At 42.0% G+C, this 14,667-nt stretch overlaps 1 protein-coding gene across 2 annotated transcripts; it reads left to right on the forward strand.

Annotated features, from left to right (window-relative positions):
- The first annotated feature begins 551 nt into the window (after nucleotides 1-551).
- On the forward strand, nucleotides 552-9,711 carry mazb (MYC-associated zinc finger protein b (purine-binding transcription factor)). Of its 2 annotated transcripts, none has more exons than XM_040001967.1 (7): nucleotides 552-1,659; nucleotides 1,879-2,029; nucleotides 2,993-3,423; nucleotides 3,938-4,185; nucleotides 4,279-4,342; nucleotides 5,857-6,028; nucleotides 7,363-9,711. In XM_040001967.1, the coding sequence occupies exons 1-7, from the start codon at nucleotides 1,627-1,629 to the stop codon at nucleotides 7,704-7,706; spliced, it is 1,443 nt and encodes a 480-aa protein (XP_039857901.1). In that variant the 5' UTR covers nucleotides 552-1,626; the 3' UTR covers nucleotides 7,707-9,711. The 2 variants fall into 2 exon arrangements, with proteins under 2 accessions (XP_039857901.1, XP_039857902.1); XM_040001968.1 differs by having other exon boundaries at nucleotides 561-1,659; nucleotides 2,993-3,099.
- The last annotated feature ends 4,956 nt before the right edge of the window (nucleotides 9,712-14,667 follow it).

Genomic DNA, 14,667 nt, shown 5'->3' on the forward strand with positions numbered 1-14,667 from the left:
CTAGTGTAATGATGGCACTGTTTTTAAATTGGACAGACCATACATATATGTGTGTATGTATATAATATTATTACAAATATTTATTTGTAATAATATTTTTGTTACAGTTTTTTAATCTAATGCATTTTTTTCATTGGCATACTTGGTCCTCCGTATACCCAGTTAAAGTCCCCCTCTTTAAAATTCAGGGTCTCATATTGTTTTATTCATTTAGACATCACTAATCATACATAACTGAAGATGGACCCTTTATTCTTACACTTACCAGTGATCCTAGTGATTTTCTGGGCTCCTTAGTTTAAAATGAAATGATTTCCCTATGATGATGACGCAAACTTTTCTAATTATCTATAATATATTCGTTTTATAAAAATAAGTCAAGTCAAATATTCAAATCCTTTTAATTGTTATTTTTTCCCCCTAAGCAGACAAATGCTTCGCTAAACAATTACTCTCGTCCATTGTGTTCATATCCTGAGCTGCTATTTGTCCTCCACTGTATCTCTGACATCATTAGCCTGACTGGGAGGATCTGTGCGCACTGCCCTTTAAGATGCGTCTGTCATCGCTCCGTTAATGGAAAGTCACTCCGGCTGTTTTCTGCGGTGCCGATCTGTTCAGTAAGGGCCTGGCTGGAGGAAGGCGGGGAGAAAAAAAAAAACACGCACGAGTGGATTTTGTGTCGGCCGAAAACCCAGGAAGGAAGCGGGAGAAGGGACAGGGCTCCGCCGAGAGAGACGGAAATGAGAGGGGGGTGTCCAAAGAGGAAACCCTATCCCTTTAAGAGCAAGTGGGACATAGCGGTGCGAGAAAAGGAGAGGAGGGGGAGAAGAAAGAGGAATTAAAAAAGAAAAGGAAGAAAGAGACAGGGAGGGAGGAGGGAGAGCGGGCGATAAAAAAAGAAAGATGACATCCTCGCAGCTGAACGGCCGAGGTGGAGCGATAGGCTGCGGCCCGGCGAGAGCGCCGCTCGCCGGGGTCAGGGCTTGAATCCAACAGCGAGGCTTCGACAAACACCCGATTGGCCTATTTGGGGGGAAATCGGAAAAAAAATATTTGGATTCATAAATTAAAAACAAAGCATGACCTGCTGTGCTGCCAGATACGTGTGTTATAACCCATATTTGTTCTTTTGCGTAAAAATACGCATTTATTTCACGCAGGTTGGCTTATTGTTTGTTGCTAAAGTGTGATACTGTGAGATGCGAGGTTTTTTGTTTTTTTGCTTCTTTTTTTCTGGAAGTAGTTTGGACTGTGTGATCCTGCGCTTCAGTGAGACTGCTGTTTAAATTAATTAAAGTTAGAAACCAAAGTCAAAGAGAGAAACGGGCTGTTATTGGCCTGGCCTGCTCCACCACTGCCTGTGTACCGCAGCGTGCGTTAGTCAACAGCTGCGTGCATTTTAATCGTCAGCACTAGGCTACCTCAATGAGAGAAACATATTTTTGCAGACGGCTTTTTTCGCGTTTTTCCAGAGGATCCGGGAGCCCGGCGTTTCTGCTGCCGGACAGGCGGCTGTTTGCGCCCCGATCAGCGGCGGGCCGACCCGAAGAAAGCGATGCAAAGACCGCTCTCCTCGATCTCAATCCAGAGCTGACTTTCTAATCTCCATCGCTGTGGCGCAAAATGGATGCTGCTTGGAGCAATTTTCTCTTCCAGGTAGGCCTCTCTCTTTCCTCTTTGCTCTGCTTTCACTTTAACAGCTCGCGTGCTGTCGCGCAGGCCTCCCCCTCTCTCTCCCTCTGTCTGTCTCTCAGTGTGGGTCCACAGCTGTCCTGCAGCCCTCACTTCTTGCATTTACTACGCCGCACTCTTGGAGAAGATATAGCTGTGACTTGTGTTTACATTTGGTGATGGCCTTCTCCTTTGCTTCTCCAGAGTACTCCCACTCAAAACCAAGTGGAGGGGAGCCTCCAATCAGAGCTCTTGCCAGTTCATACGAGTTCTCCCCAGACCCCACCCACAGAGCACATAGCACAGCCTCCTTCAACTGTGGATACCACTGCTCTCAGTGAGGAACCTCTGCCTGGTAAGGGGACACTGCACTCTTAAACACCTGTGGAGCTGAGAAAAAGTGTTTGTGAAAAGACCGGACACAGCGAGGCAGATGATGGCCACAAAAATTTGAATCTCTTAAAATAGCCGAGTACTTAAACGTGCAAATGCAAATGGCAGCGAATGAACCACTTGTGTGGTCTAAAAAATGTAAAAAGTGTACAGGTCACTCATGGATTATCAGGTACAGGTGAATGACACAGTGTAGAGCATCTCAGCATCGCTATGACAACAGCATGAAGAATATCAACTCATACGACTGGTGATCAGAGCAGGATTGTGTAGTTTATGAATAATGTGTATTTATTTTTGCTATCATAGAAAGCAACTAAATTTCTTTAATCCTATCAAGCCTGAGCCATGAAGCTCTTCAGCACATCGTCTTCACTTGTGTGCCAGCAGAAAAATAAGAAATATGGAGCACTGACCACCACATCCCCATCTGTCACTCAGATAATAAGTCACCCTCCCAAAATGTGAATATTTTCGATTATGCGTGTCATCTGTGGTTGATAAGAGAATATCTTTGAGGTTTAGAGTGTCTGAAGAACTCATTTCTGAATGGACTTTAATCTCATCAGAATAGTTAATGCAATGGTTACTATAGTAACAGCCCTGCGCAATATATCAATCATATCAGCCAGTCATTTTAATAGCTAACCAGTTAGTTATGTAAGCTAAAAAAAAGTTTAAAAAAATTTTTTTCTATTACATCTTCTTAAGATGGACTTTTCTGCTTTGGATTTTTTTTTTTTTTTTTTGGACTGGTTGACCTTCCAGAGGTTTATATTTAGACCGGCCACATACTGTGTATGTATCTGTTTTCCTGGAGGATGCCTTAAAGGATCATATAAAGCATCAAAAGTTAACATCTTTCTTTCTTTCTTTCTTTCTTTTTTCCATCATCTGTCTTTCCTCACGCCTCCCTCGGCTCCAGTGAAGCCCGTGTCTCGGCCAGCTCGCGTGCAACACATCTGTGCCATCTGCAACAAGCAGTTCAAGAATAACTACAACCTGCGGCGGCACCAGTCGGTCCACACTGGGGTACGCATGAAGGACAGGGCCAGAGAGCAGGCGGAGGGAGCAAAGGAGAGAGCTGCCAGCCAGGTGGTGGCGGCGGCGGCGGACCCGTCGGCAATGGCGGTGGGGGCCGGAGGGAGGGCGGAGAGGCCCCATGTTCCCCTCTCCCTGCTGCACCTCTCCGCGCCTCCCCCTCTCGCCCCTCCCGGTGTGCTGGCGGGCGTTCAGCAGCCTCCCCTGGGTGGTCAGGATTGTGAAGGGGTGGCCATGCCAAACGTAATGGCTAGTGTTAACCCTCATGCTCCGCCTCCTGCTGCTGTCGTCATGGCCACAGGGGCGGCAGTACAGGTGGGTCAGGGCCTTGTGGAGATGGCTGTCGTCAACCCCGAACCTTCAAGCATGTTGTTTCTTAAGCTGCCTGACCGGAGGGATGGTTAAGACGTCTTCTCCCCGCGAGCAGCTGCCCGTGTGTCACCTGCTTTGTATTTGATTCAAATTCCCCAGTTTCTCACATTTTCCATAAAGCCCAGGAACAGAAATCTGTTAAGGGACCAGTAAATTCCATCCCAGTGTTTGGCACTGGTCCCTCAGTTTGAGAAACACTGTGCTTGGAAGCCTCCCCCATGCTCCCCTGCATGTTCTCTGTAACACAAACAGTGTGAAAGTGGCTAAATGTTTTGCACAAATAGTGAAAACTTTGCACAACCCACACTTAATTGGCCAAATCTCAGCGTGCATCTTGCATGGTTTCCACATAAGAAACAGGGCAGCCAACAATGAACGCATTTCTTTTCACAGTGCAGCAGCGAAAAGCTTAACGTCTGAACTCTGTAGTATGCTTATCTTGTCTGCTTTGCCTCAGCGGCCCACGAACCCCAACCCCAACCCCGTGAGGAAGAACCACGCCTGCGAGACGTGCGGGAAGGCCTTCAGAGACGTCTACCATCTCAACCGTCACCGCCTGTCCCACTCAGACGAGAAGCCGTTCTCCTGTCCCATCTGCCAGCAGCGCTTCAAGAGGAAGGACCGCATGAGCCACCACGTGCGCTCCCACCAGGGCGGCGTGGAGAAACCCTACATTTGCCCTCACTGTGGAAAGGCTTTCTCCAGGTAATGCAGCAGAACGAATGTTCCCGACACACTCGCAGCACGTGAAGAATTTCCTGCTCTGACGTGTTTCTCTGTTCTTTCTCTGCTCCCAAGGCCCGACCACCTCAATAGTCACGTCAGACAGGTGCACTCCTCAGAGCGACCCTTCAAATGCCCCGTAAGTCACAATTATCTCGTGTTTTATCTTCACTTTACTTTACACGTTTAGTCACTTCACTGTGTGCATAGTGTTTCTCTTTCACATTGCAGTGCTTTTATATTTTCAGCTTATATATTGCAGACAGACACGAGTATATGAACAATGAGAATATTACCATGGAAACTGATGTGGATAAAGTACATATGTATTTTAATCAGATATGTAGGCATAACATTTATTTAACATTATTGTGAACATTATGCCTACATGCAGCACAACTAAAGCTGGATATTTACACAAGCAAGATCAGCATGTCTCATCGCACACTTGTGTGTTTATGTATATGTGCGTCTACATGCGTCATACATAAAGATGTGAACTACAGATCTTTGAACTTTCGTTAACTTAAATTTGATAAATATTGGTTTATCAACTATATGATGACGAACCGTGACAGTAGAAATGATAAAACTCTTTCACACAGATACACACAGACTTATTAGACTGTGGATCACTCACACAGTCCAATATAAATATATAAATATAAATATGCAGCCATCATGACACTTAAGTTATGAAATTCTCTTTTACTGTATCATTGTATGATCAATAGAACAAATCTTGCATACCAATTTTTTTGTTATGCACTTATTGAGGGGTGAGAGTCTCTGTGCTGAGTGTAGTAGCAGTCATTACATAGTTCACGTCTGTTTATTTATTTATAAAAATAACTTTTACCACTGCTGTTTTTTAATTTTTGTTATTATGATTAAGTAAATTAGCTTACCAACAGTACAAACAGACCAAATAATCATATGCTATGGGCATGCGCTAACTGTATAAAAAAGATGGAGTTAGCTGCTGACATCACAGTGGTTTGTGAAGCCCTCTTTGAAGTCTCAATTCTGACATCATGACTGTCACCATCCTGTGGGTTGTTTTTTTTGGGGGTTTTTTTTACAGCCTGAAGTGAACATGTTTGGATAAGAGGGCAAAGTGCTAAGTTGCTAGCTAACGCAAGATAGCAAACAGATACCCGCTAATAACTGCTAAGTAAAGAATTTTACTCACCAAAACTGGAGCTTAGGCTTCTTGAACAGGCTGTTAGGTCCATTAACCACAAAGCAAAGCATAGTATTTGTCTGATAAATGCCCTGGAAATCTTTAAAATGTCAAAAGCACCCCAAAGAAATTAGCTGTGGTACAGTGGCACTAACAGCTACAGCTTCCTATGTCAGCATTAGCAGTGTGAACATTGTTTTGGACATATATTGATCCTGAAAAGGTAAAATAGCTGTAGAACCTAAACACTTTAAACAAATGTATTTCTTCTGTAAAGAAAGTCTGATGCCTGAAACCGTGCATTAGCGACGAACAGTGTGCGGAATTCATTTGTGGGTTTTCAAATATGTACAGCTGTCACTAAGATTTTGTGGTGTGCAAAACATAATATTGTAAAACCTCACTTTAAAAATTGTAGTTTGCGAAAAGTTTTGCCATCATATTGTCATATTGCTTTCTTGTTTTTTCAGACATGTGAGTCCAGTTTCGCTACTAAGGATCGTTTGCGTGCACATATGATTCGCCACGAAGAGAAGGTGCCCTGCCACATCTGTGGGAAGCTCCTGTCAGCTGCTTACATCACAGATCACATGAGAGTGCACAACCAGTCGCAGCACCACTCATGCCATCTCTGTAACCGCAGTAAGTACAAGTGTTTTGTTGCACTACATTCAATATAAATTGCATTTTGAGGGAGGAAACACAGACATTAAAGCAGACATAGCTTTAGGGATGAAACAGAGACTGTGGACTCTGTAGTAAAAATGTCAAAAACAAAAAGACCACAGTGCACCTGGCTTAACCTTTTTTACTCTTTTGTTCTTGCTTTGTGTGAAAGATGAAGAAAAAACAGAGAAAAGGATCATTTATCTTACTCTGCCTGAAGAAAACAAAATCAATCTACCATCACCGCTATAGCACGCACTTATGTGCTGCACTATTTCCTGGCTGAGTGCTGCAAATGCCTGAAGTCACAGCTGTTTGTTCAGCAGTTTTACTGCGATAGCAAACCTCCAGAATGTTTCAGAGAAAGAGTCCAGTGACTTTGAACGTGGCATGATTTTTAGTGCCAGACCTGAGTATTTCAAAAACTGCTGATCTGCTGGGATCAAAACCATCTTTAGGGTTTACAAAGAACAGTCTATAAAATATCCGGTCATGAGCAGTTCTCTGGATGACTGCGTTGAGCTGATAGGAAGGCAACAGTAACTCAGATAACTTCTTATGCAGGTTCCAAGGTTCTGCATATCCAAGTTATGCAGAAGTAAAGCAGAGTATTGATTTCTCCTGCAACATGGTGGGGTCAGAATTGGGAATAAGCTTCATAAAAGCATGGCTCAGTCCTATGGCCATGAGCCATAAAAGCATGGCTCATGACTCAGTCCTTATATCAGTGGTGGTGATGGTGCACTGGTGCGTCAGATATTTTCTTGGCACACTTTGAATCTCTTAGAACAAAGTCTCAGAGGAATGTTTCCAGCACCTTGTTGAATCTTTGCCAGGAGTACAACCCAGTACTAGCAAGGTGTACCTAACAATGTGGCCAGTTGACTCTTGTTGCATAACACTTAACTGAAAAGTGTCCATATAAACTTCACACAGAAGGCCCCGGCCAGATGGTGGAGTCGAACTCAGGACATTCTTGCGGTGACAAGTGTATTTGTAAAATTTCAGACTGTTAACATGAGGTTCCAAAATCAGTATTTGATATTTATTTAGTGTCCAATCACATTTACACACTCGTTCTTTCACTTATGACCGTTTACATATTTAAATATGGTATTACAATAACATGGTAGCACTGTGGTTGGCAGGCTTGGGTCAGGGGAGTCTTGCAAAAGAGAAAAAAATAAAACCTTGAGTTTTTAATTTGTCGTTTTATGAGCTTGCTGCATTGTTTCGTTCGTGCTTGGATCTCAATTGCATCATCTCTCGCTGAAGTAACGCTTCTCGGCTCTCTCCCTCTCGCCCATCAGGCTTCACCACACTGACGTACCTTCGTGTCCACGCTCAGAAGCACCACGGCCAGGAGTGGAAGGACAGCCCGGGGGGCTTTGGCGGCAGCGCCTCTGGCGGCATGCTCGTCTGTCACTTGTGTGGCGTCCACTGCAAGACGCCCACCCAGCTCCAGGGTCACATGGGCACCCACACCAACAACCAGGCCGCCCAGAACCCCGTCACCTCTAATGTGGCTGCCAGCAGCTCCATCACCCTTAGCAACATGGTGACAGCACCCACCGTCTACGTCACCGGTAACACGGTGGTGGACCTGCTCGTCACAGACTGCTCTAGCATTGCAGCACCGCAACCCCAAAGTTAGCAGTAGAGAGCTCATCAGCAATAACCCCTGTCCTTCAGCAGAGGGCAAGGTCAGAGACGGTTGGAGTTACTCGTAGATGCTGATCCGATTTTAGTTTTGTCACATCCCCACTCACGGGTAAGGTTAGGATGAAGAGTTGAGGGGGAGATTAACACCAGTCAGTGCTCAAGGGCAGTTTAACCTCAGAGTTGCAGAGCTGAGGCACCAGAGAAAAGGAGAAAATGGAGGAGCCGGGGAGGGGGGCAGACAAAAGGACATTTGTAGCTGCAGGAGGTTCAGTGACACTAACGACAAACGTGGATGTGTTGTCCAGATATTTCCGAGTGCTCTTGTACGTTTAAAACTCCAATGAAACTGTGGTATTGTGAGCATCTACTGTATCACTCTCCTCTCTCTTTCCTCTCTCTCTGCCTCTCTGTCTCTTCCCTTGACCCTGGCGTCGGCTGCTCTCTGCAAGTGCACCAAGTACTGTATGTATATCTCACACCAGCTCTGATCTTACCTCCATTTTGCAGCTCACTTACTAAGAATCCAAAAGGCTTGCGTTTAAAATAAGTAAAGAAAAAAAGTAGCAGGGAGAGAGCAACTCCCAGAAAATAAAACGAAGAATCGGTTTAGAGGGGAGGTCGCGTGGATGGGTGCGCGGAAGTCTCGGCTCGACTCGCATGTTGGCTTGTATTTTGTTTTATTTCATTTGTTTTTTTTCAGAGAATTAACTTTTGATTTGAAGCGGCGATGATCGTTTCTTTAAGTCTCTTTGATTCGGATGTTTGTAGATCGGGACAGAAGACGGCATGCATTCGTGGGATGTACTTTATTCATTTGTCTCCATAAAGGTACAGAGATGACGAGAGAGTTGCGTTCAGCACCGTCAAGCACCTTAAACTTGTTATTGCTGGATTCCGTAAAGGATCGAAGTGGGTTTAAGATTTCTTGGATTTTTCTCGCTCTGAGTCTTCCTCTCTGGGTCTAGCCTTTGAAATTTAAAAAAAAAAAAAAGAAAAAGCAAGAAACAACTGCTAACAAACACTTCAGCTTCTGACATGGCGAAATCTTGCACCTGAGAACTACCTTTTTGCATGAAAACAAGCTAGCTCAGTCATGCGTATTGTTAGGGAGCTGTGATGACAAAAGAAACTTTTCAGCAGTTCCACTAAGTAAGTTAGTTGGCTGTAAACAATAATATTTATAAAAGTGTTGATTTCATTCAGACATTTTTAACATTGTTGGCCATTCATTTGATTGTATCGCCACAGTCCTTTTGTTTTCTCTATGTACCAGTCCAATGAGTGAAACTTATGCATTAGATTTAGTCATTTAACCCTCTGTATAGCACATAATGTTTCGAACACGTCATTTTGCATTAATCATGTGAAGAATGGACTTTTTTTTTTTTTTGAGTTATATTGTGGGTGATTGAGTGGTGTTGAAAGGGCTTCTAAAGTCACAAGTTGGAGTTTGATGACATAAGTCGGAATTTGCTGTAAACTAAATCCTGGTTTCGTACTGGAGCGAGTTTTCAGTTTTGTGTTGATACGTTATCTCGAGATTCATAGAGTTCTTTTCACCTTTTTTTTTTTCTTCCTTTTTCTTTTCCTTTGGAAATACGTTCTTCCTGTTGAGAAAATTAGTGAATTACTACAAGTTAATTTTTAGCTTTTCTCCATTACATTAAGAAAAAAAAAGTAATACCTCTACTCTAGGATTCTGTACAGCTCTTGTGATACATCTTAATGCCTTATCGTACTCAACTGCATTTTAATTCTTTTATGATAAAATATTTCAAATCTTAGTCATGGATTCATTAAGAATATTAATGGGATGTATTTATATTTATATTTTTATATTTCTCAACAGTATGCATGTCTAAAAGGTTGTTAGAGCAAAAAAAAAAAAATCAATGATGCTTACTACAGTCATAAATATTATGTTATTTTGTAGATGCAGTAGAGTTCATGTTATTATTTTGTAATTTGGACAATTTAAATTAAAAAGAGTAAATGGGCACTGGTTTGTGGGCTGATCCTTTCTCCGACCGTGTAAGACGATCGTCCATCCATCTCGGTCCCGGTGGGGCCTGGAGCCTCTTTCAGTAGATACTGAGTAAATGGCAGGGTACATGCAGGACAGGTCTCTATTCCATCACAGGGCTAACTCAGAGAGACAGGCAATCATTCACACCCGCGCCAACTAACCTAACGTGCATGTCTTTGGACTGTGAGAAGAAGCCAAAGCAGCCACAGGGAGAACAAAACCTTCTGCTGTGAGGTGGCAATGCTAACCACAATGGCACCACTGATAAGAATATTAATAATGAGAGTCTTCAGTTTAGTATTTCACATTGAAATACACATTAAGTAGCCTATTAAACATAAATGATGCATAATTTGGTCTGCAAAGTACAAAGGTTGAGTAAGGGAAGGCAGTTAAAAGGATTATAGTAGTGTAGTGCTGTCTGATTACATGCTAAAGTTGCACATATTGATCATTTGAGACCATAAATCTTTACCCATTCATTTATTTCTTCATAGCTGGGCAATTTACAATGCAGGATACTAGTGCTGATTTTAATTGAAGACACGACAACTAAATTGAGTAAAAGGTTTTTGTATAACATTCCAACAGGCAGCTATACATTAGGGATTTCTTTTGTATCAGGAATGTTCTGAAATGTCAGGTTTCACTGTGGAAAAAAGGGATAATGTTAGTAAAAGTCCATACAGCAGCACCAATTTGGATACTGGATAAAGCCAGCTTTAAAATTCTTTTACATTTTTCACTTAAAATTAATCAGAAAATATTGATGACAAGAAAAAAAGTTTTAGCATGTTTTCAGAAAAGAGAGAAAATATCCAGTGAGCAGCAGTTCTCTGGGTGACAATACCTTACTGATGTAAGAGGAGAACAGCCAGACTGCTTTGAGTTGAGTGGAAGGTAAGAGTAACTCAAACAACCACTTCTTACAAAGTACAACACAGCAAACCTTGAAGCAGATGAAAAAAAACACAGCAGGGGCCACTCCTGTCAGCTAAGAACAGGAAACTGAGGCTACAATATGCATGGGCTCACCAAAACTGGTAAATGGAAGATTTGAAAGATGTTGACTGATAAAAACATGGATCCATCCTGCTGTGGATCAACGCTTCAGGCTGCTGGTGGTGTATGATGTGAAGGATATTTTCAGTCATCAGATCTCAATCCAGTAGAGCATGTTTTTGACAATACAATACAATTTTATTTATATAGCACATTTAAAAAACCACAGGTATGCCAAAGTGCTTCACAGAATGAGTTAAGAGCAATAATAAATACAAATATAAAGCACAAAATAAAAATAAAATATACTAACAGGCGGGTGACATAACTAACCAATAATACACCAGGCATAGTAGGCACAACCCGAAAGGCTTAAGGTTAAAACATTATAAACATTAACAAAGTGATAAAGATAAGTTCCAGTACACTAAAAATGTGGGCTCTAGGAGGCGGGGAAAGCAAGGCTAAACAAATAAGTTTTTAATCGAGATTTAAAAGATTGAATTGTATCAGACGTCCGAATAGCTAGGGGGAGGTTATTCTAGAGGTAGGGTGTGACAGCGGCGAATGCACGGTCACCTCTGGTCTTGAGCCGAGATCTAGGTCGCACCAGGAGCATCTGGCCTGCTGATCTAAGCGCTCTCCCAGGGGTATAAAAGCTGAGGAGATCCGTAAGATAGCTGAGCGCGGTGTTATTTATGATCTTAAAAATGAGCAATAAGATTTTAAAATCAATACAAAATTTAATAGGGAGCCAGTGGAGGTCGGAAAGAACTGGAGTAATAGACTCAAACCTGCCAGTTCCAGTTAAGAGACGCGCAGCCGCATTTTGAACGAGCTGCAGTTTGTGAACAAGGGCAGAATGGAGACCAGTATAAAGGGAATTACAATAATCTAACCTTGATGTAACAAAGGCATGGATAAGTTTCTCCAGGTCCTTACGTGGTATGTAGGGCTTGGCCTTAGAGATTAGACGTAGTTGATTGAAAGTCGATTTAACTACGGAGGACACATGTTTGTCCAACTTGAAGGAACTGTCCAAGACAACACCCAGGTTCCTCAGAGTGTCAGAAAGGGAGTCAGCAAAGGGCCCAAAAATACCAGTTAGTTCAGCCCGAGAGAAGGGAGTGTCAAAGATTACAATTTCTGTCTTCTTATCATTTAAAATGAGAGAATTGCTCAGTAGCCAGTTTTTAACTTCATTCATACAATCAAAGAAGTGTTGCAATGATGACGTGACATCCTCAGCTAGTTCAAAATAGATTTGAATGTCACCCGCGTAGAAGTGAAAAGAAAAGTTGTATTTATCAAAGATTTGGCCCAAGGGTAACAAGTATAAAGAGAACAGCATGGGACCCAGCACAGACCCCTGGGGGACACAAGAGGTGACAGGGGCAATGGAGGAGGAGTAGGTACCCATGGTGACAGAAAAGGACCTTTCTGAGAGATAGGATTTAAACCAGCTATCCGTGGAGGAACGGGATATTCATATTACTGATGTGCACCTGTGACGGCAAGCCACACATGGTAAGCTCCACATCTCACCGCCAGTTGATTCACTTTAGTTTACTTTGCAGTCACTACTTTAAATATATTCTATTTATTGTCCAATATTGTTTCTTTATTAAATGTATTTATTTTTTCATTTCACCTTCCAATGTTTGTATGGCATGCACACATATTAACACCGCAAGGTCAAAGTTCTGTTTTATGTTATATTAATACATCTGTCTTTGCTTGAGTTACCTGGGGTTTGGCTTCCCCTTCCTGGCTGGCAAAAGGTGTGGCAAAGGGCTGGGAGAGCTGAAGAATAGCTGACAGCCTAATTGGGTGAAACCACATGATTCAAGTTTGTTTAATTGTTTTGGATTAGTTAATGTTATTGCAGCCATTTTCCCCCCTTGTGTGTCATTTGCTTTAGCTAAACCATTAATTAAGTTCCCTTGAACTTGAAATGTATGGCTGTACTTATTAGTATAGTCAGACTATATAGATGACTGTACTATACATACAGCATTATGAAAAAGTCTTGAGCCAACCCTTAGTAGTAGTAGTATCATTATTTTCTTGACATTTCTTTAAGTAGTCTTTAGGAATAGTTCTCCGGGCTTCTTAGAGGACATTCAAAGCTCTTCTTTGGATGTTTGTTGGCTTTTGTTCTGTTCTCTGTCAAGATGATCCCACACTGATTCAGTATACTGAGGTCTGAACTCTGGGGAGACCAATCCATGACTGATACTGTTCCATTGTGTGGTTTTCTAACACTGTATTGTCAGAAGAATTAAGCTGTTGCCAATCAGATGCTTTCTCAATTGTATTGCATGGTGGATAAAAATCTGATGGTACTTCTCTCTGTTCATTATTCCATCAATTTTAACAAGAACTCAGACACCAGTAGCTGAAATGGCCCCAAGCAAATTTTACTACTCAGACATGCAGCTACATGTTTGCAGTTTAACTGAGAAAAAAATATTTCATGTTTCTACAAGAGCGGATGCCGTTGAGCGTTCAGGAAGACTGTTAATGTCCTTGGGTGTGGACTAAAGTATAATCAACTAGTAACAAACAGAACTCATTTTACACTGCATGTTATTAGTAGCTGTTCTTTGATAACTTTAAAAAACAAGAATTGGGTCCATAAGTTTGACTATAGTTTGGATTTTGTCTCATAGACAAAGGGTCAAAAGTATACTTGCACCCCCATTTTACATATCCTTAAGCAAGGCCACTTCAGAAGCCTAATGTTAGCCTGCTTTATCCTTTCATAAACCAGTGTTGATGTGTTTGGCATCATTGTCCTGTTGGAACACCCAACTGTGTCCACGTTCCAACCATATAGCTGTTGATCTGAGGTAAAGTTGAAGAATTTGAAGGTAGTCCACTGCCTTCATTATTTGATCCAATACCACTAGCAGCAAAACAGCCCCAGGAGCATGATGCTACCTCCACCATGATTGACGGTGGTACCGTGTTTTCTGTTTTGAAAGCCTCAGCTTTACTTCTCCAAACATAACTCTTGTCATTGTGGCTAAATAGCTCAATCTTTGTCTCGTCTGACCATTTTGCTTGTCCATGTGGGCAGCTGCAAATTTCAGTTGAGCTTATAGGTGTCACTTTTGGAAGGGGGCTTCATCCTTGGTCAGCACCCTCTCACTCTATAGCGATGTAAAACTTACTTCATTTTGGACGGTGATGCTGGTGTTGTAGCAGTTTCCAGTTCATGGCACGATTGAGCTTTGGTGGTTCCTGGGTTGTTCCTGAACATCCTAACCAGTTTCTTCTCATCTGAGGGTGATAGTTAGTGTCATCTTCCAGACCTTGGCAAAGTGGTGACACATCTGGATATCTTATACTTAATTGTTTGAACTGATGATCTTGGAATCTGCAGTTGTTTAGAAATGGCTATAGGAGAAATCCTCAACTTGTGTAAATCTACACTTCTCTTTCTTAGATCTTCACTGAGTTCGTTAGAATTTCCCATTGTTCTCGGTGTTGATCGATCCAATAAGTTCTGTCAAACAAATTCTTTTTATGCTGGCAAAGAGAAACTGGCAGTTGTAGTCTATCATAGTCAGTAATATGAAGTTCATTGGCCTTGGCCTTGTTAAGTTAAAAGACACTGAAGATTTAGGTGAGTATATGTACTGTATATATATTAGACACTGTATATATACTTCTCACCCAATGTGGGTAAGAGAAAGTCCCAAATACATGTAAATGTGTAAACCCAATTCTTGTTTTTAAAAGTCATTAAAGACTTTGTACAATCATTCCATCCTGGAAAAGAAACAGTTCGAAGAAATCATTAAAATCACATAGTTGCCATAACATTTATGCCCATAATGAGTATAAGTAAACATCTGACCATAACTGAATAATGACTCCTTCAAACTGTGTGTGTGTGTGTGTGTGTGTGTGTGTGTGT

The sequence above is a fragment of the Simochromis diagramma genome, unplaced genomic scaffold (genome assembly GCF_900408965.1).
Source record: "Simochromis diagramma unplaced genomic scaffold, fSimDia1.1 OVJJ01000421.1, whole genome shotgun sequence".
Classification (NCBI taxonomy): Eukaryota; Metazoa; Chordata; class Actinopteri; order Cichliformes; family Cichlidae; genus Simochromis; species Simochromis diagramma.